The following is a 24,643-nucleotide window of genomic DNA, read 5'->3' on the forward strand; positions in this document are numbered from 1 at the left end:
AAAAAGTTGGTGCTGATGTAGGTAAGCTCAGGATATAGGTTTATCTAATAATGTATACTCAAGATAGTGAAAAATATTTCACATTTCCCTACAGTTATAAAACTGTAAATCACACTGAACTATATCACTGCAGTAAGCTATTTTCCTCTAACTGTTTTCACTATTTTATTGGTTCAGTAAAACCCATCGCCTATCAACCCAAGAGCTGTAGTTATACACATGTGGTTATTCTCAATTAATCGTTTGGTGGTGTTTGGTTTTTTTTTTTAAAGTTTTAAAATTGTGCCCTAAACCCTCCCCAAAGTGAGGTATGGCAAAATGAACCAAGCAGGTTTCATTTCTTGGTTGGGAACAAGGCGGGGGAAGAGAGGGAGAGTTTCAGAAAGCTGACAAAGTTTCCTGCCTTGCGGTAGGAAGTAGTTGGCAAAGGAGGGTGCTGATGCATCACACCCCTGTCTACATGTTCATACACTTGATTTGATCATACAGATTACAAAACATACCAAATGAACTGGGTGAGCTGAGAGAGCTCCCTGTGGTCTTGAAAAAGAAGTTCCTGCAGCAACAATGATCCTACATGGTGCCTGGGTCCTGGGGATCCCAAATCCCCTCGCACAAGAGCTGCCACTGACACGAAACCACCCCGCTGGCTGTGACCAAGAGGCACAGGCTACTGGCAAAGAGGTGAAGACAGGCACGGTACTCATCAGGACAACCAGCTACAGGAGCATTCATTGCACAGTGTCACACACAAATATGCCCCTGTTTTCAGCATTCATTCCAGCATTCATTCATTCTCCACACCTCAGAGATAAGTGTTCAGTACTCAGTGTAATCGATTCCTCTAATTAAAATCTTTGATAATAAAATTTGAAAAATCCAATATAGTGCCAAAAAATCCGTAGTGCTTGGCCAGCTGACTAAGAAGACAGAGATGGCTTAGTAATTACCACCAATTCCCCTTCCATGCAGTGGCAGTACTTTTTTTTCCCAAATCTCTTCCTGGCTCTCAGCCCAACAAATGGGTCACTTTCCTTGACCTGTCCTCTCTCTGAGAGCAGACACTTTCTGTGTCCATTTGTATCCCTGAAGGCCTCTTCCTTCAGAAGGATAAAGGAAGGTGATTCTTCTGTAGAAACTTGGTAGAAGTTGCTCTCAGCATTAAAAATTATAGAATTCTAGGATGGTTTGGGTTGGAAGAGACCTCAAAGACCATCCAGTTCCACCTCCTGTCAAGGCTGCTAAACCAGATTGCTTCAAACCTCGTTCAACCCGGCCCTGAACACTTCCAGGGATGGGGCAGCCACAGCTTCTCTGGGCAACCTGTGCCAGGGTCTTGTCGCCCTCACAGGGAAGAGTTTCTTCCTGATATCTAATCTAAATCAATTCTCCTTCAGCTTAAAAACCAGCAGAGAGATCCCTAGAAGAAGAGATGCAGATTTGTCACAGGGTCTGGAAACGATTCCCTGAGTTTACCAAAACAAGCTATTTTGTTGCTTCTCAGAAAAAGCAGAAATTGAGAGGTGCCAATCCCTCTCAGTGCCAGATTCGAGGTCTTGCCAACTGACATGGATGGGTTTTGTGACTTTTTGTGTTGCTTTGTATGTAATGCAAGGGTCACAACTCTTGTGAAGGACTTGTCTTCCAGCTCTCAGTTAATGAACATGATGGACCTGTACCAAATGCAGTCATGCTGGTGTGCTCTCTGGGGGCCCTGCAGGAGGTGTTGGTGAGGATATAGCACAGACACCCATGACAACAAAACATCTCACCCTTTTTTGACTCCTGCCTTTGGACTGAGCTGGTGAACCATGTTTGCTGTGTGAGGTACAGAGCGTACACGGGAACTCCTCCTGGCATGTGCCTGGATTCGAGCAACCAACTTGAGAGTGCTCCACTGTTTCTGCCCCTGCTGGGCACACAAACAAAAAACCAGTCGCTACTTCCTTGTGAATCACATGAGGAGTGCCTGGAGTCAATGGGTTCAGTGTGGGGATCATTCAAACCAGCTGCGGCCACTAAAAGAATCCATTCTTCATTCCTGTGACCAGGCTTGCTAGAAAGTAGGGAGCAAATGTTCCACCCTAAATAGTTTTGGTCTGAGCACAAGAGAAGCTATTGGCAACAACAATGTTGAGAGAAAGAATGTCTTAGCATCAGGCTCAGATGCCTTGCAAATGTATTTTGTATTCTCTACCCCAAACTGTATTTCTTTCTGCCTGTAACAGACTACATGCTTTAACTGGCTCTGGCAGATTGCTGAGTGTCTTTATTTTGGCTAGTAGAGAGCTCCCTTCCATATGGGATCTATCTAGGATGGAAAGCAGATCAACTGGGATGGAGAGCCCAACCCTAGCTGAGCACCAGGCCCCTGTGGCTCTCCACAGTGAAGCCAAGTTGTGCAGGAGTAATGGAATCATCGAATCACAGAATGGTTTGGGTTGGAAGAGACCTCAAAGATCATCCAGTTCCAACCCCCTACCATGGGCAGGGACACCTTCCACTAGCCCAGGTTGCTCCAAGACCCATCCAAACTGGTCTTGGACACTTCCAGGGATGGGGCAGCCACAGCTTCTCTGGGCAACCTGTGCCAGGGCCTCACCACCCTCACAGTAATTAGGGACTTCCTTATATCTAATCTAACCCCACTGCCTTTCAGTTTAAGAGTTCCTACTGGGTGACTGACCAGGCCTGATCTGAGCATTTTCTCTGGACTGACTTGCAAGAGCACCCCTGACGTGGTGCATATGTTCTGAATTTTATGTACTTCAGAAACAAAACGAGAAAAAATGTTATTGTGCTTCGCTGTGAAATACCAAAAGCACTGAACTGTGCTGCATTAACATGGCTTTTTCCCCAGGACTCTTGTCCAGCTCCAGGCTGACAGGAGGAGCTGGTACACCCTAAGAAGGGCCCATATTCTTTCCTCACACACCCAGGTACTTCTGCATGGCACAATAACAAACGTGTTTCCTTCCTCCCTATCCAGTTATAAGCGCAGCCTGAACTAAGGACAGTGCTCATTAACAAAAGATACAAGAGAGGATAATGACTAAAAGATAAAGATTTGTGTTTATTAATGCCATAATATAAAGGAAATGATAAACCCCTGCAAGCTGAGTTTCTAATTTGGTCTTAATCTCAGTGGGCGTAGCTGCACAAGCTCTGGCTGCCTCTCCGTCTCCTTTCCATCGGTCAGGACAAGCCTTTTCCCAAATCCCAACAGCTGGCTGGAGCAACCCCCCCATCTCCTCTTTCTCACTACGACTTTCCCTCAGAGCATGATGACTTTTAAATCCTTTTAGGCTCAAAGCCCAGTAAGCAGTAAAGCCCAGCACAAAGTGATATTTATTTCTCATTTTATATAAGAATCCAATAGAAAAATAACCTCAGCAGTATTTGTCATAGCCAGAGGTGGATTTGAAGCTCTTATGAAGTGAATGTGCTGCCCAGTGCCTGCTTCTTAACAGAGTTTGAGAAAGAGCCTGCCCTGAGCCCAAGCTCCTGTCCTCCTCCAGCTGGAGTAAGGACTGACTTCAAATCTTTTGGGGAGCTGGAAACTTAAGGACAAAGAACTTAAATGAACAGCCACAATGGCTGCAGAGTGGTTTCCTTAATTAGAAAATTGGCTGTGTTCCTAAGGAGGAGGAAAACAATGCTAGAGACTGCCAAGGCAAAGAGCAAGTAAAAACTGTAGCACATGTAGCTCTGGAGGAAACACAAACCAGCTCTATCAGCCCCCCAGATCCTCCAAAACCACTTGTAATTATCAGGCTGAAAACCAAGCATGGTCCTGCTGCTGAATCAGAGCAGCACAAGCTTGTGAATATGACTTGGCCTTAATTAATTCATTTTGACAAGGCTCAAAACACTCTCCAGGCGATTTAAGACACCGTAAAAAATAAGGAACTGACAGTTTTTGACCCCAAGATGTCAAATAGAGAACTGCTGTCTAGTTTTGATGAGCTGTCACTCTATCCCCTGGACATCCCTACTGCAGCTAAGCATTTCACGTTGTGGGCTGCAACCACACATGGTCCATGAGACAACTGGCATGTTCTCAGAGCATCAGTCAACCCAGCTGCAATAGCATTCCAGAATCCCTGTTGGCACAGCAGCAGTGGTGGGTGGGTGGTCTTCAGAGATGGAAAATACTAACCAGGAAAGCTGTGTTGCTTTTTTAAACAGCAGACCAGATCCCCAGCACAACAAATTCTCCAAGAAGAGACATCTCAGAGTGTGCACATCTCTCAAACCACCACAGGGACAGAGACGAAGAAAAGCACAGGCAGAGAAACTGCAGCTTTTCCCAGTGCTGGTCACCTGTGAATCTGCCAATCCAACCCAGCATCTGACACCTGTGATCAGAAAGAAGCTAATACCTGTCATGCTGAGACAACTGAACATCCTGCTATGGAAATTCAAATGTTCAGTGCCAAAATAGCACTGCTGGGGAAGCAGCAGCGTCTGGGGAGACTGGGAAGGAAAAAGGACAAAACACTCTGGCTGCAGCAGAAAACCAACATGCTGATGCCTCTCCTAAGCACAGGACTCTGGCCAAGCAGAAACACGGGTCATGGACTGTTTCCAGGGGTGCACTTGAGACGCTCTCACTGTAATTGAAGATGAAGCTGTGGCCTCCCAGGGCTGCGCACGCTCCTCGCTGCAGGGGGAGCCTCCCTGTCTGACTGAGCACAGTTTGGGGTTTGGGTTTCCTGCTTCAAACTAGAACGAAATGAAACACAGGTGTCTGACGTGAGGGACACTGAGGAGCACGGCTGTGGGCTGCACACAGGTGACTGGAGAGCAATGGTGGCAGGAAGGCTGAGTTTTTGGAGTGTGGCTCCGGAAAGAAAATCTCAGAGGACACCCTCAAGATCCTCTTCCATGCAGGAGATAGAAAAGGACCACCATAAACTTGACAGGAGAATACGGACATCTCTCCAGGAGATCTTCAAAATTACCTTACACTGACAGCCAGGAGCTCCATGTGGCTTGATACAAAGCAGCAAAGCACAGGTTACACAGTGTTTATGAGAAAATTATAGTGAAGTCCTGGAATAGAGCTTTGTTTTAAAAAAAAAAAAAAAAACAAAAAACAAACCACAATTTTAACTTGATATTTTGCCAAATTCTGATTGGAAACCTTTGCTCAAACCCCAAGGGCTCATGACCCACTGACCAACACTGCTGAATTTGGATGGACTCGAGTCAGAGTATTTCTAACACCATGAAGGGCAGGAGTTAGAGGCAAACAAACAAAGCATGTAACTGTGCCAACTCGAAAGGAGGAACGCACAGAAAACTTGGAACACAAACATTCTGTGACTGCTACCAGCACTGTTCTTACCAAGCATGGAATACTTTCCTAGAAACTGGCTACCTTGAGGGAACCCTCTGTCCCCTGCAATATTTTGGTTGGCTTACTGTTGCTGATTCCAGTATTTTCCCCTCTCTTCTGCTCTCCTACCTTCTTCCTTCCTCTCCCACTTCTCCAGATGTGTCTGCAATGGAAGAAAGCTGCTCCCTTTGACTCTATGGGGCAGTTTCCAGCCTTGCCTACACCCAGTGGTGTGTGCAGCCTGGCTGCTGCCTGGGCCATCCAGCATCTCTTAGTATATGTTTCTTCTTCAAAGTACTGTTTTGCTCTAAGTGCCTTATGAACAGATTAAAAAAACAAATAGGTAAGAGGCATATTAACTCATGTGCCTAATAATATCCCAGAGTGGGAGTAAAGGAAATTGGAGATTTCCCAGGAAACTGTCCAGAGTACAGACAGATTCTTCTCATTACAGGGGGCATCAGAGGGAAGCACCTGGTGCAGGGAATCCATGACCAAACCATAAAACTACCAAAAGCTGGGTGGCAACTTCATTGCAAACTCCTCTGGAGTCCAGCTGCAGCTCTGGAGCCTGAGGGCTCTGGGAGGAGCAGGAGAGGCTTTGCAGAAGGAAGTTAGAGCAGCAGCACTCTTCCTTACTGGCATCTAACACCTCTTCCTTCCTGGAGCAAAAGCAGCTTGTTGTCCCCCCTGGGAGAATGGTGGAGCATCTCCTTTGGCTCTCACCAAGTGCTCTGCAACTTCCCTTACCATAAACTGCTTGCACAGCGTGAATCTGCACAGTGCAAAACCTCTTGAGCACTGAGCCCTGTAGAAGCCAATGTGAGATCTGCTTTCTGTATGTCCCTGTGACACACTTGCCTTCTCCTCGACTGGGAAAGGCCAGTCTCCCTCTCTGCTGATCAAACCTCTCTCCCTGCCTGTGCCCTCCTGCCAGCTGCACATGAGAGCACGTGGATGGCTACAAATGGCCAGGTTTGCTGTTCTCAGCACGAGTCCTCTCTCCAGTGCCACCACTACTAAGGACAAAACACCGTGGCTATGCACCACCCAGCCTCTGCTCAAACAGTCCCACTGTTGTACCAGAGATGGAGACCGTGGTAGGATGGGACTTCCCAAAGCATTTCCCAGGACAAAGCTCATCCACTACCACGAAACAACTACCAAGAGAGAAAAACTCAGCACAAGTTACAAGCCATATTTACTAGATCAGTGCATTTAGTATATATGGTGCTTGGGGACATACATGGTTTAGTGGTGGACCCGGCTGTGCCAGGTTAATGGTTGGATTGCTGATCTTAGAGGTCTTTCCCAACCTTAATGATTCTATGATTCTACTATCCACCTCCCAAACCTCCTCTTATCCATGTGTCACCTCGGAAGGACAAGGCTTTCAAATGGATCTGCTCTGGATTTCTCTCACAAACCTCTAACAGCTGCAAATCAAGTATCACAAAGTGATTTTTACTTAGCAAAGCACCCATTTTTCACCCCGAGCACTACCTCCCCTCTGACAAATATCTCTGTTTACAGTCTGGAACTCTGTCATGTAGAGCCATGACTAGATTCACTATCCCCACACACTCCTGTTGTGTCAATATTACATTATTCCCATTTTTCTTTCTCCTCCTCAACTGCTGCCACGATTCTCAGTGCCATTAGCTCTCACAAGTGACCTGCTTTGCTTTATGGTAGCCCATAGTGTCACTAATCCTAAAATTATCCCAAAATACAGATAGACAGGCCAGTTCTGACATATTCAGCTATTTCTGAGCTCTTCTTCAAACCCTTCTGCAAAACAGCCAGCTCTGCCCTTCCCACAGGACTCTATCTTTCCTTCTCCAGGGAAGAGCCACTGGTCCCTGCCCTCTATTCATGCTTTTGTGGTGGAACAGCCACCTTACAGCTCTCTGGACACTTTTGGATTTCCACACTAATGCTCCAGACTTGGTGTCATTCAATCAAGTTTCAGGTCTCACCTTCTGCTCTTTCCCAGCTACCACTCAGCTGTGCCTGGTAAAGCATTTATGCTAACCCAGCCACTTAGAATGGTCAAAAAGCCACAATAATTTATCAATTAATTTTGCACCCTCTCTATAGCAGAGCACAGTGGGTCCATACCTGTGAATAATTTTAATTGTCTGAGTTATTTTTCAGACTGGATCATGAGTAGGAGCAGAAGCCAGTCCAACACACTGCAGTTTTAGGCTGAGCAAACCAAAAATACAGTAAGTTGCCTAATCAGAATGAGAACGGGAATATGATGATGTCATGTAAAAATATCAGAAATTAAGAAAAAAGAAACATTCAACTGTATGCACAACTTAAACTCTTTCAAATGGCAAATGTCCAAAGCAGAATGATAGTTTTTAACATACAACCACTGCTGCATCTCAAAGACCATGCAAAAATTACCCAAAACTGAACAGTCAACAGAAAACTACATAGCCAACATCCAGTGCTGATTGGTACCATAATTAAAAGCAATTTGAGCTTTAATAATTTAACACAATTTAATTTGCTGGTAGAAGGAAAGGTGGAATTTGTTTTTCTTCCAAAGGATGACGTGGATGGATATTCTACCTCTGTAAGGTACACCCCAATTTGTGGTAAGTGCTGGGCTTGAATCCAAACACACACACAAAACAGAGATAAGCCTTGGTGTTGTCCAGATCAGGCCCATAAACCACAGAAACATCCTCCCACATATTTAAAATGTAACACCTGAAAATGAGCAACATCACTGATATTTATTCTACCTGTAAACCCTCTACTAGAATTTCGTTTCAGAAATTTTCAAACTTTCAAGTGTTTGGTGGAATTTCCTTTCCTGCCTTGCTTCAGCCTGTTAATAACAATCCCAGTGCTAATGACCCAACTCGTGAGTGTACAGAGGGAAAACAGCTTCATGAAATATTGATACACACTTGGAAATTTGACAATTATCTCCAGAGTTCCTTGGTAAAACCTGAAAGCAAACAAATAGCAAACATTTCCTCTACTCATTAAAACACTGAAAAACAGAGAAAGGAACCTACTCATTACCCATTTGATAAATCTATCCTATTATTTTTAATAATGCACAGGCATTCAATGCATGAAATGTGCAGTTCCTCTTCCTTAAAGAAACTGTTGGATTTGTAGATCTAATTTTAAGAAATGCAATAAAAATCAGTGATGTAGATCTGGTTCCTTTTGCAGGAGAAGGTAAAATCCTTCTATTGAAATCAATGACAAAATCACCATTTCTCGGGTGGAAGCAAAACTTCACTCACTGCTTCCTATTTTGGAAGCTGTCTGTCCAGAAAAATATTCTACAAAAATCAGAAATATTAAGGGTTTTTTTGGCCTTTCTCATGGAAGTTTCAGAAACAGAAAACTGATGTAAAAAAGAGCTGATGAGCCTCACTATGGGGCTGCTGGTCCATGATATATATCTCTTGCTTATCCTACACCAGGGAGATAAGTCAGCTCTGGCCAGAGTACAGCTCCCTCTGGAATGGGAAGTCCAGAGAAAACCTTCCCTGCTGAATAAATATGAACCCTAAGGGGAAAAATTTCAATGCAGAGCATGACAGGTTGCTCAGCATTGCATTGGTGTCATCAGTTATTAGTAATTCTGGTTTCTGGACCTTTTAGCCCTGACTGTGGATGAAACAGAACCACAAATGCTGCAGACAAGAATGAAACTGAAATTTAAGATTCTTAAGCCAAATGTTTCAGCTGCTAAGATAACTCCTACTCTCATGCAGGTCCACTCAACATGAATTCAAAGACAGAAAAAGCTCAATAGGAAAGCTCAATAGGAATTGCTGGCCAGGTGGGATAACTAAAGCTGCATTTCAGCATTCCTGATTACTTCAGGGTCCCAACAGGACAGTCTAGATACTGACAAGCTCTCTGCTGTCCACAATGAATACTCTCTTTTATCTTTCATAACATTAATCAAGTTTCCTTTCATCAACAAAGCAAAATACATGCACTTGCATGAACCACTGTACTTTTTGAACATTCATTTAAACCTTTCTAACAAAGCATTGAAAGGAAGGCAGAGAATACAACAAATGACTGTGTGTGACATCTCCATTTCTGTTTTTTTTTTTTTCCACTCAGTGGGTAACAGTGAGAGACTGCATTAAGAGACTGGGCCATCCTAAGAAAAGACTGATAATCTACAGGGTCACTAAGGGAGTGTGTGGGAGGCAGCTTGAAACTGCTCAGGGATTTGCAGTGTTAGAACAAGCATCAGGAAAAGCGTTAAGGTTAAGAAGACCAGCAAGGAAGGCAAGGGGGCACCACCAGGTTCTTGCATCCCACCACCCTCTGACTCCCAGTGCTCCCAGGCACGGAGGTAACGCCCCTGGAGATGCCACTGCAACATCTGGAAAGTGCATGCCAAATATTTCAACAAGACCTCAGTTCTGATCCGCTTTTTCTGACTCTTTTCACAAAAAGCATACCCTAAATTATTTCTTATCACTGTGTTTGCTGTCTAAGCAAAGTCTCGTCTGCTTATTTGCTTGCCAAGCCAGTGTGACAAGCTAGGAAATAATAAATTGCTCGATAACCAAAACAAGTCACTTCTGGCAAAAAATGAAGGCTGAAGAAGCACTGATCCAAATGGATAATGACTGAGACACTGATTATATTTTTAAGAGTTTTCTCCCCATTTTCATGTGTATACATATTTGCATAAATAAATAAAACATGAGAATGCCATTTTGGCTGTTCATACCAGCGTTTACCAAGGACCTCCACCAGCTCCAACCGTTCAGTGAGCCCTGCTGGTTTCCTTCTTATGATCACAACCTGCTTGTCTCTCAGATTACAGAGCCTAAACCACCCTCTTCCCAGGATCTGTATAATGCTTTTGGGAGCTGCAGGAACAGCACTGTACTGTCACTCTTCTCTCAGCCCCTCCTTGCCTGCCTCTGCTTTCATTTATAAGACAAGGCAAGAGGTCATTGCCCTTGGCCACCCAACATTTGCTGGCTGAAGTGCACCCCAAGGCCTGGGGTGCTCCCAGGAGAGAATGACAGAGGGAATGCCACAGGAGGGATGGGAACACAAGCCTCCACTACTGGCAGCACCAGCACTGGCTGTTCAAAGGTGGAACACGCTGCTCATGAATCTAGTGGTCATGGTGCAGACACTCTCTGCAAACAAAAAAACCAGAATTTATGCCTGGCAAATCAGGGTAGGTCAAGGGCTTCCAAACTACCCAAGACGTGGAGCCATCACGCTGGAGAATGAACTGTGCCAGCCCTGCAGCTGGAAGCTTTCCGCCCTCAAGGGGCAGAGGGTGGTCCTGCCTGGGCAGGGCCAGGGCCGTGTTCTGCTGGGCCATGGGACACTCGATTAAGCCGATTGTTGGCCCCGACACGCTCTGCACTAGGGGAGAGGGTGGGGGAAGGAGAGCCGGGCACTAATCCTCTCCATCTGCTCTGAAGCGGCTAATTGGATTGGGAGTGCAGAAGGCAAGGCCCCCGGACACTGGCCAGGCCAGGCACGGGCACTCTGAAACCTCTTGTTTCCCTAAACAAAGCTGCTTTGGGCACAGAGGGTCCCGCTCTGCCAAACACCTCTGTTCAAACCCCTCCTAAGGCTGAGCTCGGCCCTGCTCAGCACCTCTCTGCTGGAGAGGTCAGACTAAATACTGAAAAAACACCCATGAATCCCACCCCCAGAAGTAACATTTCATCTTTAACAAAACACTACAAACAGCAGAAAAAGAGATTAAAAATTAGCTTTCTTTACCAAAAGCCAGCGGAACACTGTTAATGTCAGGTTTTATTTAGGTGCAGAAGTCAAAAACTCGACTGCCAGTTGCCATCTATAAACCTTACCAATATCAGTTCTACATCTGCAACATTTATTCTACATCAGGGGCTTAGTGATGCTGGTCTTCTGCTTTTCAAAGATTCAGCTCAGCACCTACTTTGCTTTTAAAATAACAGTCTATTCAGTTGTGCAGCATTTTCATTAAACTGGGCTGCAGTGTGATGCTATGAGAATGAAAAGAAGAAGAAATATAAAAAATGTTTAATACAATAATGATCAGAAACCTTTAAAATTTTTTTTCCCCCTCTGTGAACACGAAGTTTGTAGCTATGGAAACTACTTATGAGAAAGCTAAAAAAAAATGTCAGCAAATATAGTCAGAGAATGATCTGGATATATGAAAGTCCTAACAATGCTAGAGAACTAGAGACACAGGGTGAAAGAAAAGTGTAAATTGAAGATGACAACACTTGAGCATCTGACAACACATTCTCCTTTGACAGGCCAAATTCATTTTCATTGCCACGGCACTGAAGTCAATGAATTGCAACTGGAATGAGTTTGACACTTTATATTGCTTTTGATAAAACCATTATAAAAAGCGTATTTCAACCTTTAAAAAAGTATTTTAAAAGCGTATTCTCTGCAATCAGTGAATTTTATGTGCATATTGGCAGAGACAGTCAGTGTTATATCAAGGTAGCACATCTCTCACACATTCTGTTCTTCAGCCATTCACCCGACCAAGGTGGGCAGTTCTGGTGACTTCAATTTTATCCCAATCTGTATTTTTGTGTGGGAGTTATGATCTCAGTTAAAATGATTACTCCATGGTTTTGTCAGTGAACACAGTGCTCACTAACTCTACCTGGAGTAACACACTAGCTGGAAACGGCTCCAAGGACATGCTATGGTCTGTCAGGTCAATGTGCAAATTAAATCAGATTTATTCAGTACACGGAGCTTCCTTTGGTGCTGTTTCAGTCTGTATTGTTAATTGAGCTGCCTTACATGTACACATTGTGATTACATGCTGCAGTCTGTAATCAGAAAACACAGGGAAGAAAACCTGAAGTTGATTTCTGAACATCCGCTGTACTGTGCAAAGAATAAACCAACATCAACAAATGCTCAGGGAATTTATATTGTGTGTGAAATATCTTGCTAAACTCTGCCCAGAGAAAGCTATGGCAATTTAGCTTAAATGAATTAGCTTAAAAGAATTAATAGCTTAAAAGAATGGGCAAATGTTGCCCTTTTAGCCATCCCTGATAGGCTCTTTTAAGCACCCTTGAACAACCCTCAAGGCTCTTGCTCCTGACTACGCCCTTTCCTCTTTGGGGGTTGCCCACATGAAGAGTTTCAGCCTGCGACTGATGTGTGGTTAACGCTGCTTTTATCTGTCACAGGGTGGAAAACACCAATAAAAGGCATCACAATGAAGTGTTAAAGAGTATAAGCAGAGCTGAGCTAATCACAGTGAAAGGCATTTCTAGTTGGGCTCTAAGCTGATGAAAGAGAGGATGAATCCCCCTCACGCTGGAGAGAACCACTTGTCCAAGGAGGGCAGTTGCCCTCGGCCCGGCTTTCCCAGCTCAGGAGAAGGTCAGACTTTCAACCAAATTTTACAGCCAAGTAATTTTGCTCCTCCTTCCTGATGATACCCACACAACTTCTATGGGGTAGCCCTGCTCCTCATCCCCACAGGAAGCATCTTCCCCTTCTGTGATCACCTGCTTTCACATCTTCATGCATAAACTAGAGCTTGAAAAACCATCCAAGACACACATTTGCAATGAATCACCACTCCCTAAGTCCAGCATCAGACACAGAAATCTGGACTGGCCCCTGTTTGGGAGAAGTCCAGGCTAGCTACAAGGAAAACACAAGACTTCTTATCTGCCAACTGCTTTAAAACTAAAACATTGGATTAAATAAATGTAAATTAAGTCACGTAATAAAAATACTAGCAAACATAATAAACTGAAGATACAAAATTTTGGAGGCGGAGCTCCAGCAATCTGATCAGTGACCGTGAGACACAGTTTGCCCTCATCAGCTTTGCTGACCTGGACTATTTATTTCCCTGCCTTCCCTCCCACCCCAGCACGAGGCTGTCACAGACAGCTCTGGCAGCAGCCACCCGCTGACACGTGTTTGTCACTCAGACCTCGCAGGGTTTTTTCATGCTTGCCACCGAGATGACTTGGTGTGTTCACTACTGGTGATGCAGGAGCAGCCAGTTCCCAGGATGTTTCTCCCTGGGGAAGCCATTCCTGACAGCTTCATGGACAAGGTCTCAATGACGCAGAGAGCGGCGGCTTTGCCAGAGCTGTGGCTGGGGAGTTCCTGGGATGGGAAGCCGGATCATCTCCTGAGACGTCACTCCAACACCACAGCAACGGGTTTAGGGTGCTCATTCACCACCTTCGGCTCATACAACTCTGCAATTCCCAGGAAGGACAATTTATCTACCTTCTTGTAATTATTTTACAAAATGCAAAGCAGTTGCAGCAATAAATCTCGTTTCTGATTTTCCCTTATCTGACCATGCCAAAGCAAGAGGCCCATAAGCATCCATTGTGTTCCTGTATTCCTGCCCAGGATCCTACCTCTACCATCAGAAACAGTAGGCAGGAGAAGACACCCTCCTGCAAGCCCTCTGCCCAAACTTCAAAGTGAACAGCAGCTCTGCAGAATGCACAGAGAGTGTCAAAGCTCAGCACAAAATGACAAATTGGACATACAGGAACAAAGATTACAACACACATTTCAACAAGACTTAAAAAACCCCCGAAAATGATCTATATTAAGGCCTTATCCATACAACAAGCTTCAAAACATGACTGGACTGTAATGGGCACTTTATAATCCTCTGCTGCCTGAGAAGACATTAACCTACACCGACAGAAAATATTTGCAGCCATTTAGAGACAGAGTTTAATACTGAACTTGCTTTCACCTTGTGACTCAAATATCCACAGCCAAAGCTACAGCTAGGAGAAGGTTTGTCACTCCTAAAAACACATCCAGTCTCTTTCTGCTGGCAAATAAGATTTTCCTGGATTTAGCCAAGTTTCTGCCATCCACTCAATGCTTTAAAACATCTTAACATATTTGTAACCTCAGCTTATCCCCTTGTGGGTAAATGTGAACACTCCTCCTCAGCACAGTTCAAACATCTACAAACTGCCACACCTTCCATTTTTAATCCGTACCCTTCCACGTGTCTTACCTTGGCTTCTACTTTTAAAATACAGTTTAACAGGAAGAAAACCTCTCAGGCTATTTGGAAAAGAAAAAGGGGAAATAAATAAAAAAAGAAGACAATTTTACAGGTCCTACTCCAGCTAAACCTTTCAGGGCCTTCAATGAGAAGATAATCTTTCTGTGATTATGGCCAAACCCTCTCGTTGCTTGGCAACACATAATTAAGGAATATGTTTTCAGATCCGCTTTGCAAGCTGGCCATTATCAGATGAAATTACTGGAGCAACAAATGTCATCCTCATGCAAATGAGCTGGTAGTGGGCAAAAAAAAAGAGAGGGTTGTGTAGCAAGAAGGAGCTCAACAGCACAGAAATGCTGCTGGCTTCGTCCTGCTGCTCATCGGTAAATCTGGTAAAGGGAAGGGACGATTTGAGATTTTTAGAGAACAGGGTTTGCATTCTATATACAAGACACAGGGAAGGAGGGATCTGTTCCTTGTGGTGGAGGAGGTTGCTCCCAAGCCCTGTGCTGTGGAGGTCCTTCACCCCAGAGCTTTCACTGCATCGGTATCGACCTCTCAATCAGACGCACCGCAAATAAATGAACATATTTGTGTTCCCCACATTATGCCAGTTTGCCTTTTTTTCTGCATTTATTTAAAAATACTGCCTGGATGTACTGCTTTCCCATCTGATCCATGTCAACACAGAACATGTTGCCTAATATTGAAGCATTTTTTAGAAATCAATACGTTACACCCGCTACATAAAGGATGCATCAGCATGAGAGAACCGGCACCTACTTCCTAACTGTGTAATCATGGTGCAGCAGGGAAAGGGGTGCGCCAAGTGTCTGCATTTTGACAACTTTATCATTTCCACTCACAAAATCATTCTTTATTTAGATTCCTGTGGAATGGCATCACCGGTTTGGCACCGTCTTGATGCCTATAAATGGTATCCTCTTATTAAAGTTTTGTGTGTGTGTGTGCTGGTAGGGCACATTGTTCAGGGCTTCTTTGCATGGGGGTTCAGCTGTGCTGCACAGGGAGAAAATTCCCTGCTCACGGAGTCACTACCAGGAAAAACGTTTCAAGGGGTTTCTTTCCACCTTTTTTTCAAACAAGTCAAGCCACAAATAAGTGGATTTGCTGAATTTCCTTATACTTAGCAGGGTGGTTTTGGAGGTTAGTTTCTGTCAGGCTCTGAGTGTCATCATCAATGTACATCTCCAAAACGGAGGAGCAGAGCCTGCTCCGATTATACAGCTTTCCATCTGAGCAGCCAAGAGCCTGAACACTTCTACGAGGGGAAGGGAGCCACCATTCATTTTTATTGTTCCAGTGCTTAACGACAGGCTTTTAGTTTTAAGCGCAGCCCTATTACTTTAACAGCTCTATCGCTTCACTTACAGGCATCTCGAGAAGGAAATCAAGGGGTTTATTTTGTATGCCTGATAAAACAGCAAATTAATAATAAGAAGAAAAGCCTTAGGTAATGGCCAAAGGTAAGTCGATTCTCAAATAACACCATTAGCTATCTGATGAATTTAGTCAAAACAATGCCAACCATTTCCTCGGAGGAACACATTTGCGCCTGATAACAGCGGCAAAAAGTCAATCTGCAGCAAACCCTGTAGTCCTAATTGCTCAGCCAGCGCACTATCTAATCTCCTGTTCTCTACAAACAACGGGAACTGCAAGATTAACCCTGGAAGCATTATCTGAGATACCGCTCAGGTTTAACTGAAGTTGGCTAAACAAATAAAATATTTGGAATTTAACCACAGAGTGAGAACCAGCATCTTTAGCTCCGCAAGGCCAGCACAGCCCTGCACAGAAATCCCCTTTGCCTCCTTCTCTAAGTAGGAAAGGGTGTAATATTTAGGCATGAAATGCAAGATATCTGACTGTGGGTTTTTTGAGGGATAAATTAAGCAACAACAAGGTGGTTGTAAACTACTACATGGACTAAGACCCTTCAGTAATTACTTGGTTCAGGCGATGCCATGGTGGAGACGATGACCGGGGGCCCCGTGCGCCTGCTGAGCTTCGGGTACGGGGAGACCTGGGCAGGGAAGGTGGGTCCGGTGGGTGCCAGGCCACCATCCCCCGGTGCTCCCGGCCGGCGGAGGAGCTGGGGGCTGCTGTGAGGGCTGGGTGCCGGTGATGCCGCTGCCACCGTCCGCTCCCTCTTCATCAACTCCATGGGCACGGTGTAGGTGGTGGGATACGCTGTTTTGGGGCTGGGGTGCGGGTTGGCCGCGGTCATGGCCATGCCGGCTGGAGCAGAGTAGGCAGAGGCCGGACGCGTGCTGCAAGGCAGGGGCGTGTTGTATCCCGAACCAGGGAGGAAGTGTGGCCCCGGAGGAGCCCCCACAGGGGCTGGGTAGGTGGTGGTCTCCAGCAGGTGCTGGGTCGGGGCACTGGATGGCCTGCGGTGCATCTCAACCCCTCTCGGGGAGAGCGGCTGCAGGGGCGGTGGGTGCTGAGAGGCAGCGGGGCCGTCCGTGGTGGGCCCCGCCATGAGGGGCGCCCCGTAGTCCCCTGGGAGCTCACTGCGATGGCTGAAGCTGTTGGAGCGGGTCCTGGGGCGCAGCGTCCCGGCCCTCCGCTCCTGCCTCTGCAGCTGCATCTCTGCCTTGTAGTTGTGGGCGATGCGAGACAGCACTCGGGCCTGGCCCAAGTTCGGCGCCACCGACTTGATGTCGTTCTCCTCCATCATGGCCAACAAGTTTGGGGAGTCGAAGCCCTGCTGCAGCAGGGCAGCGAAGGTGCTCTCCGAGACGCCCTCCGCCCGCAGCAGTGCCACGAACTCGGGGTCAAAGCTCCTCTTGCCCTCCGGCCCAGGGAAGGTGGGGGGCACCGGTGGGTGGGAAGGCGTCGCCACTGCCGCCTCGTAGCCGTCGTAGGGACCCTTGGTGCTGGTGCTCTCTCTGCCTGGCCCATAGTTGCTGCCAGTGGCGCTGGTGGGATCCACCACCAGGCAGGTGGGGGCAGCTTGCCTGGCCCCTGGTGCCTCGGGGGGCCGCTCTGTCCCATCAGTGTAGCCCGGCCTGCCGGGAAAGGCAGGTGGCTCTGCCGCGTAGCGCGGGCCAGGGGGCTCCGTGCCGTACCATGCCGGGGACACGTCCCTGCCGCGCATCCGCTGTCCATCCAGGGCCAGCTTGGGGTCCCTGTAGAGGCGGGTGGTGTCTGGTGGGGCTGGCGGGCGTGCCAGGGTCTGGTCCCAGGACAACCTGCTGCCAGGTGCCCCGTAGCTCGCCAGAGGCCTGCCCGCCACGTGGTCACGGTAGCACCGGGGGTCCTTGGGTGACCTCGCCGACAGTGACGGGTCGCTGTAGTAATCCTGGGGCGGCAGAGAGCCCCGGCCCGCCATGGGCGCCGGCCGGTCGCAGTAGGTGAAGTCAGGCACGGAGCCTTTCCTCAGCGGCCCCGGGGCGAAGGCGGCATCCTGGTACGGGTACGCCTCCTGCTTCAGCTCCGCGCCGCCCTGCAAGATGATCTCGTTGGCCCGGGGTGGCTCGTACCATCCGCCCTCGCCGCCATAGGTCAGGGAGCTCCTCCGGCCCGGCAGCCTTTGGTACTCAAAGGCGTTCTCGCTCTCCCAGTTCCCCTCATACCAGCCAGCAGCATCCCAGCTCTGCGAGCGGCCGATGTTGGGGTGCTTGCTGGGGATGGGCATCGTCACGAGGCCGCTCGCTCCTGGTGACACGGAGAAGAGGAGGTGCCTTCCTTCCCAGTGCTTCTCCGGCACGCATCAACACCAGACTGTGCTCCGCCTGAGCCCTCCCGGGACTTCAGAAACCACCGGCGGGTGGTTTTGCCTTTCAGAGTGTTGCCTGAATTATTAATCCCTGGTAACCTTAGGAGGCAGAGCATGCGGCTGGGCCCCTTCCCGTGCGGTGCAGCCACGGAGGAGAGCGGCCGCGCTCAGCCCAGATGCTTTATCCTCTGCCGCTGGGGACGGCGTGCACATGGACAACTGGCCGAGCAGTGTGTGGGGATTAGGAGCTAAATAAAACCTCTAAAGCCCTCGCTCCATGTGACATCATTTTAGCCCGATGAAATCTCACGCACTGACCCAGCCAGCAACCTCAACGCAATTTTTCCCCAGGGAATGATTTTTTTTTTTTTTTTTTAACTGTTGTTTTTTTTAACACGTGTTTCATGTGTTTCAGTTGTCTCCTTCCCAACGTGCTCAGGGAGTCTACACCAGCTCCCAACAGGAACTGGTGGTGGGATAACGGAACGTGCCCATTTCCTCTCATGCACACACACACATGCGCATGTAAAAATAAAAAAGAAAGCTTCAGTGTCAGCTCAATCTTAATCCAGCCTGATGAAATGCTAATCCACTGCACACAGCTAAGGACAAATTAAATGGGAGCCGGCAGACAGGCCTAAAAAAAGGCCAATGCAAGATATTCAAGACTGCAAGAGCAGTTAGAAATTAGTTAGGTGTCTGTTTAGCACTTTATGAATATTGTAATTTGCGCTGGAAATTACATTTTTTGTTGTATTTTCAAATTAGCCACACTAACCAGGCTCTGAAAGGATTCTTTATATTATTACCATAATACGCAAATCCCTTCATCATCCCAGGACAGAAAATTGTGGAGGTGTAATCTGGAATGTATAATTTTAAGACCCTAGCACAGGTCATGGAAAAGGAGAGGAGGATCAAAGGATCTAAAGCCCGGTCTTACAAAGCAGAAAGGAATAGCAGACTTTTGACTATTATCTCTGGCTTCCTTTGGAAAAACTACATGTTTATGAGATGGGAAAACACTCTGAAACATCAGACAAAACTCAATTTATATTGACCAGTATTTCAACATTCATATGGATTAAGCTTTTTTTACACTTAAGAGTGGGCAAAAGGATTTAGATGGAATCACACCAGAGAAAATTGTTATTTGGGAATGTAATAAAAATTTCCATATAGAGTCATTGTTTTCAGAGGAGATATTAAGATGGCTCCCCAAAACATGCAGTCTAAATTATGACATGCTGCTCATGCTCAAATATTCCTTTTCAAAGAAGAATAGGTCAACTGTTCCTTATTTTGCTGACCACTGTTAGAGAGGCAACATTTTCCTTGTTTAATTAAAAAATTCAGATGGAAATGATTTTGCCTTTCTCTGCTACGATCACAAATGTCTTCACCTCCAACACACCCCTTCTAGGAAGAGCCCAGGAAAAGGAGAAACAGTCACCTTCCCTGGTCTGTTTGCAAGACAGCTTGAGCATTTTTCCTGGCTAATCCACAATAAATGTTTAGTGCACAAGCCATCACAGGATGGACTATTGTGCTATTATGATAGCTAAATCACTAATACAGTCTAATGCTTCTACTTGCCTATCATACTAATACCTCTGGGCTATATTTCTGACCCAAATACTGACAGGATCTTTGAGTAATCCCTAAATTTCTTTATTGCAGTGAATATTACAAATCCTCTTCAAACATTCTCTCCTCCAATTCCATCCTCAAGAACCACAGTTGTGAAAACTGTGTTGGATATTACACAGACATGCAAAACACGGGCCCCAAAAGATTATTTATGCAATTCTCAGAGAATATCTGATTGGCATTATATTGAATTAACTAACAAACTTCAGGCACATCGGAAAATTTCTTCTTTTGTGAGAGTCAAGATGAGAAGACACATTTGTGGCTTACAAATAAAGCAGAGAACACTTTAACCAACAAAACCCATTTTATTACAACAACATTTTGCTAAAGAATAAAATGTATTCCCAACAGGATACAGTGAGATCCGTGCCATTTGTTTGTTCTGAAGCAGCAGTATAAAGCTAACAAAAATGTATATGACAAAATAATAAAATCCTGGTCTATAGATCAAGGGCCTCTTCCACCATTGAAATCACTAATGAACACAGTCACCATGTTAAGCCCTGGTCAACAATGGAAAAAAACCCATGCCATTGAGAAATGACATTTCAAAAATGCTGATCTTGAACAACTGCAAGGGAAGGGAGCTTGGAGAATTCACTACTTCTGAAAAAACCAAAAGCTTTGATAAGGGTCGCATGGCAGGCACACAACAGAAACCTCACCCAAACCAGCAGATCTGTAACTGCTGGCCATGCCCTGCCCAGTGCACACATGGGGGACAGCAGGACCTGGAGACCCACCTCCAAACCCCATCCCAAGCACAGGAGCACATCTGGGCTCCGAAATCTGCTTTGTACCAACCCATCCTTGCACCAGCCCACCCTTGCACGGGGCAACCTTGCAGCCCTTGGGCAGATGATGTGCTCCTCTCCCAGCTGCTTCTCAGAAGTCAGGAAACTCCAACTCCAGGCCTGCTGCTACAACAGCCATGCACACGGATGGTTTATCCCATATGTGCTGACCTCAGTGGAACAAACCAACTATTCCTGTGCTCCTAGACCAGCAGGGGCAAACACCTGCAGCACCGGGGGCTGCAGGATTTGTGTGTTTCCCTGCAGCCATGGAGCAGATGTCCTTCTTGGAGGGCTCTGCTGGCCCCAATTCTTGCTGCCCAAGAGCTGCCACCAACCCCACAGCCAGTGGGGAAGACCTGCCCAGGAGCCGTGGAGCTGGGCAGCCTCCTGAGCCACCACAGCAGCAAAGGAAATGCTATACCCCACTGAGCCAATAAATGTAAAAGAAATTATCAGAATGAAATATTTATGATGGGCAGGAATGGTCTTTTGTCTTTTTTTGGGGCAATCTTAAAAGCAGCATCCAGACAAACTAAAGCAGTGCGAGCAGCAGGTTGAGGGAGGTGATTCTGCCCCTTTGCTCTGCTCAGGAGAGACCCCTCCTGCAGTGCTGCATCCAGCTCTGGGGACATAAACATAAGAAGGACGTGGACCTGCTGGAACAAGTCCAGAGGAGGCCATGAAGATGATTAGAGGGATGGAGCACCTCTCCCATAAGGAAAGGCTGAAAGAATTGGGATTGTACACCCTGGGAAGAGAAGCTCCAAGGTGATCTTATCACAGCCGTTTAGCACCTGAAGGGATTCCACAAGGGGGCTGGAGAGGGACTTTGGACAAGGAGGAATGGTTTCACACTGACAGAGAGCAGGGTTAGATGGAATACTGGGAAGAAATCCTTCCCTGTGAGGGTGATGAGGCCCTGGCTGTGGCCACCCCTGGATTCCTGGAAGTGTTCAAGGCCAGGTTGGATAGGACTTGGAGCAACCTGGTCTAGTGGAAGGTGTCCCTGACCAAGGCAGAGGGTGGGATGAGATGGTCTTTAAGGTTCCTTCCAACCAAACCATTCTATGATTCTATGAATCGCCTGTGGCTCAGTACCTATTTCTGGGTCTGGATTCAGCAATGGCCAAGAGAGGATGCAGAGGCACCTGGGCACAACCTGACATAACTGATCAGTGCTTCTTGGGAGTGGAGGAGGCACTGGCACCCACATCCTAGACATGAGGGGGAGATAAGGACTGTGGAACAGGCAGAAAATTTATTCTCCCTTTGTCTTTTAATTCTAGAGTTATTTAGAAAAAAAAAGCCAGAAAAAAACACCCAAAAGAAAAAAAAAGCTGATCAAGAGATTAAATGTTCTGGTATTTCAGATCACGTGAAAATACAGAGTTTTGACTTAATATCCTGCTTTTCAGTTTAGCACTGATCTAACACATGGTAAATTTGGCTATGATACAGTGACCACAGAAGTCTGCTCTGAAAAAAAGGTGACAACAGAATAAAGAAAGGTGGGCCCATCGTTTAGACACTGCACTCAAAGTCAACGGTATGAAATCTGACCCTGGAATCCACTCACAGTGGATGTGAAACAAGCAGTGCTGGGAGGTGCCATTCTCTTCCCACAGGGAGAGTCTGTTTACACACGAGAACCATAGTAAGAAATCAGGATGGTAAATCTGCAACACAACTGCATAAACAACATTTTTTGGTGTCTGTAGCACTGAGTCAGGAGAAGCTGGATGCAAAATTTCATTCACGCTGATGTAAAACATTTCATTACCTATTCAGAAAGCAAGTTGCTGGAAAAATTACTCTGTGCAACAAAATAGAACAGACAAATACTCTTCAATTATAAATTTAAATCTTGTTTCTATTGGAAGAAAATATTTTTAATGTAGTAAAATGTTGATGTTTTCTCCCAAGCTATTTTTTTCTGGGAGAGAGTAGAATGGAAAGAATGTGCCAAATGTAATTTCTGGCAAAAACTGTAAGGTGCATCAGCATGGGAAAGGCTATTTCTCTTTCAAAGGCAAAGGATCCTGCCCCTGGTAGTGAAAAATCCTCTAGAGAACAAATACATCTCATGTTAATGGGCAGAGCAGGTATCAGGACACCCAGCCTTTATACCTCGCTATGCCACTGTCACATAGTAAATTGCTTAATTCCTTACTCTCCGATTCCCCTTCCATCAAGAGGGATATAATAATATACACCTATCACAGTCGGGTGGTGTTCAGATTAATCAGTGTTTGTCATGTGTTTTCAGGTGACAAGGCACAAAGCTACCAGGAGGATAAATGCTCCTGCCCTCACTGCCTGGGCTTTCAAGGACCGGGTGTGATTGTGCCTAATGACCCCCAAAGCTTGGGAAGCCTTTCCTAAACATCCTCCTCCCACATTCAGCTTGCAGGATGCCAGGGAAATAGAAAAGAGCTGCTGGTGCTAAACTATACTGTGGTATTCCACGGATACTATAGAGAAGAAAAAGAATAGGATGCACTGTGAGAATGCCCACACATGTGCATGTATACAAATATATTAAAAAAAAAATAAAAATTGAAGAATTGAGAGAGGAAAAGAAGGAAGAAAATGTTCCAAATTCTTGAAAACTACCGCGTTTGCTAAAATTTGGCTCTGCAAAAATCTCCCTCACAGTGGCAATACGCATTTGGTCTAGATGGACTTTTTAACAGTCTCCTGAAATTAGGGGAGCACAAAGAGAAAATTAGCAGGATTGTGCTGGAATCATTTTCAATAATCAAAGGAGCAGCACAGCATCTGAAAGCACTCAGCACTTGAAGCCATGCCACATGCTTTTACCAATTTCCAAACCAAAGGCAAAGATGCTTTGTAACTTCAACAAAACGCTCCCAAATACCAACTTGGTGCGTTACAATAAAACACTCTTAAGATCAGCCAGTTATTAACCAATCATTGCCTCATGGAACTCTGCATTTCGATGACTTTAAAGCAAAAAAAACAAAAGCTTATGGCTGTTTGTAACCCAAGACCCCAGTGCTGGGATAGAAATGTGCCATGACCATCGGCGTGACAGGCTCCAGGAATGCACGAGCTGCCCCGGAATGTTCCACACAAACTGGGAGCAGTAACTGGGTTCAGTTGCCATTCCCACTGGCTACACGCAAGTGGACCCATGGAAAATAAAAGGTCAATATGGCACCTAAACAAATGTGGAGGTATGGCAAAGCAAGCACACATTTCCCCTCCAAACTGGTGACACAGTATTGCAGTGCCCTTCTGAGTCATTTCCCAAGAATCCCCTGAAATCCCACAAGCCAACGTGAGGAGAGAGGATGTGAAGCTGTGGAGCTGATCACTTGCCTCTCCACTGCATTTCTGTGCCTCTCCCTGCTTGGAAGGGGCTCGAGGCAGGAGGCATGCTCCTTCCCACCCTCATGGGAGCCCACGTCTCTCATCACTTCCACACTCCAACAATTCTCTGTCTGGAGCCATTTCATCCACCTTTCATTGAAGGGAGCCCTACCCCGATTTCCCCCGTGACCCGAGGAGTGAGGAGAGGGTTAGGCTGGATGTCAGGAACAGGTTCATGCCTGAGAGGGTGCTCGGGCACTGAACAGGTTCCCCAGGGCAGTGGTCACAGCACCAAGGCTGACAGAGTCAGAGTGTTTGGACAACAATCTCAGGGACGGGGTGGGATTCTTAGGGCATCCTGTGCAGGGCCAGGAGTTGGACTCAATGATTCTTGTGGGGTCGTCCCAACTCAGGATATTCTACATTTCTGTGAATTACCTGCTACTTGTTTCAGAATAACGTATGTGCAAGAAGCACCTCAATGAGCATGTGGTAACTTATCACCTCATGTTATCCTGCTCCTCTGGCAAGGTCCTGGAGGCTGCCCAGAGAAGCTGTGGCTGCCTCATCCCTGGAAATGTTCAAGGCCAGGTTGGACAGGGCTTGGAGCAACCTGGTCCAGTGGAAGGTGTCCCTGCCCAAGGCAGAGAGGTGGAACTGGATGAGCTTTAAGGTCCCTTCCAACCCAAACCATTTGTCATCCAGGATGAAATCAAACTGCAGGTAACAAATGCAGGAAGGCAGCAATCATCTAAAACACACTT

General features: G+C 46.2%; 1 protein-coding gene and 1 long non-coding RNA gene across 5 annotated transcripts in view; one reads left to right on the plus strand and one right to left on the minus strand.

The window, feature by feature from the left end:
- LOC127477212 (uncharacterized) overlaps window positions 1–24,643 on the plus strand; it is a 629,249-nt gene that overhangs the window by 571,232 nt on the left and 33,374 nt on the right. The window lies entirely within an intron of this gene.
- CTBP2 (C-terminal binding protein 2) overlaps window positions 1–24,643 on the minus strand; it is a 137,912-nt gene that overhangs the window by 24,935 nt on the left and 88,334 nt on the right. Inside the window, exon 1 of one of the 4 annotated variants that reach the window (XM_051801067.1) lies at window positions 16,323–19,140. The exons of the other annotated variants lie outside the window; for them this stretch is intronic. Within the exon in view, the coding sequence (XP_051657027.1) occupies window positions 16,323–18,015 (1,693 nt within the window). The 5' untranslated portion in view covers window positions 18,016–19,140. Of the gene's footprint in view, window positions 1–16,322; window positions 19,141–24,643 lie in introns of those variants that run through there. 4 annotated transcript variants of the gene reach the window in all.

This window comes from Manacus candei, unplaced genomic scaffold (assembly GCF_025592945.1).
Source record: "Manacus candei isolate 608988 ecotype Guabito, Panama unplaced genomic scaffold, ASM2559294v1 h1tg000050l, whole genome shotgun sequence".
Lineage (NCBI taxonomy): Eukaryota > Metazoa > Chordata > Aves > Passeriformes > Pipridae > Manacus > Manacus candei.